We start from the raw sequence: 639 nt of genomic DNA on the forward strand, positions 1-639 counted from the left end.
TTATTGCGATGCCTAAAACTTCTAGAGAACAGCGTAAGGGCATGCCTGACACACAAGGACCTTGAGGATTCAAAAGACAAGGGAGATTTTTTTTTTAATTCCACAATTTATAACTGAAAAGAGGATGAAACCTCCGTGCCTGGGGAACACGCTCCCCCCCAGCGTTGGCCTGAGGGCGCTGTGGACGGCCTAGGGCAGGCGCACGCCCCTCGCTCCAGAGAGCCGGGAGAGGAGTTCACAACACCGGCTCCTTCTCTGGCAGGCAGGAGGACGCGACGGCTCGGCCACCCCGCCCCGCCTCCTTGAGGAGGTTGCGAGGCTGCGCCCGCACTCAAGATGGCCGCCCGCCTCCAGTCTCTCAGGTGGGCTTTGACGTCATAGGGCAGCCGGTTAAGATGGCGGCTGCTTGCCTGCGGCCCCGGCGGGGTTTGCCCTCGGCCAACATGGCTGACGCTCCCCTATTGCTTCCGACAGCAGTGAAGCCAGTTTGCCCTCAGTCAAGATGGCGGCGCCCAGGCAGCGGCGGAGCGTGGCGGCGCGGCGGCTGTGGTGAGGGGCCGGGGCCGGGGCTGGGCTGGGCTGGTGGCGGGTTCTCACCGAGTAGCCGAGAGAGGCGAGGGCGCGCTTACCGCCAGGCGG

The 639-nt window shown here is 64.2% G+C and overlaps 1 protein-coding gene across 7 annotated transcripts in view; it reads left to right on the top strand.

Annotated features, from left to right (window-relative positions):
* The first annotated feature begins 304 nt into the window (after positions 1–304).
* YAE1 (YAE1, ABCE1 maturation factor) overlaps positions 305–639 on the top strand; it is a 26,046-nt gene continuing 25,711 nt past the window's right edge. For 2 of the 7 annotated variants that reach the window (XR_003397919.1, XM_026843907.1), the window contains exon 1: positions 306–549. Coding sequence is in view for 4 of the 7 variants with exons in the window: in XM_026843907.1 (XP_026699708.1) it covers positions 396–549 (154 nt within the window). In the remaining 3 variants the exon portion in view is untranslated. Of the gene's footprint in view, positions 636–639 lie in introns of all 7 variants that reach the window. The other 5 variants (XM_026843909.1, XM_026843905.1, XM_026843906.1 and 2 more) reach the window with 4 other exon arrangements.

Source organism: Athene cunicularia (assembly GCF_003259725.1).
Source record: "Athene cunicularia isolate RWA chromosome 2 unlocalized genomic scaffold, athCun1 chr2_part2, whole genome shotgun sequence".
Taxonomy (NCBI): Eukaryota; Metazoa; Chordata; class Aves; order Strigiformes; family Strigidae; genus Athene; species Athene cunicularia.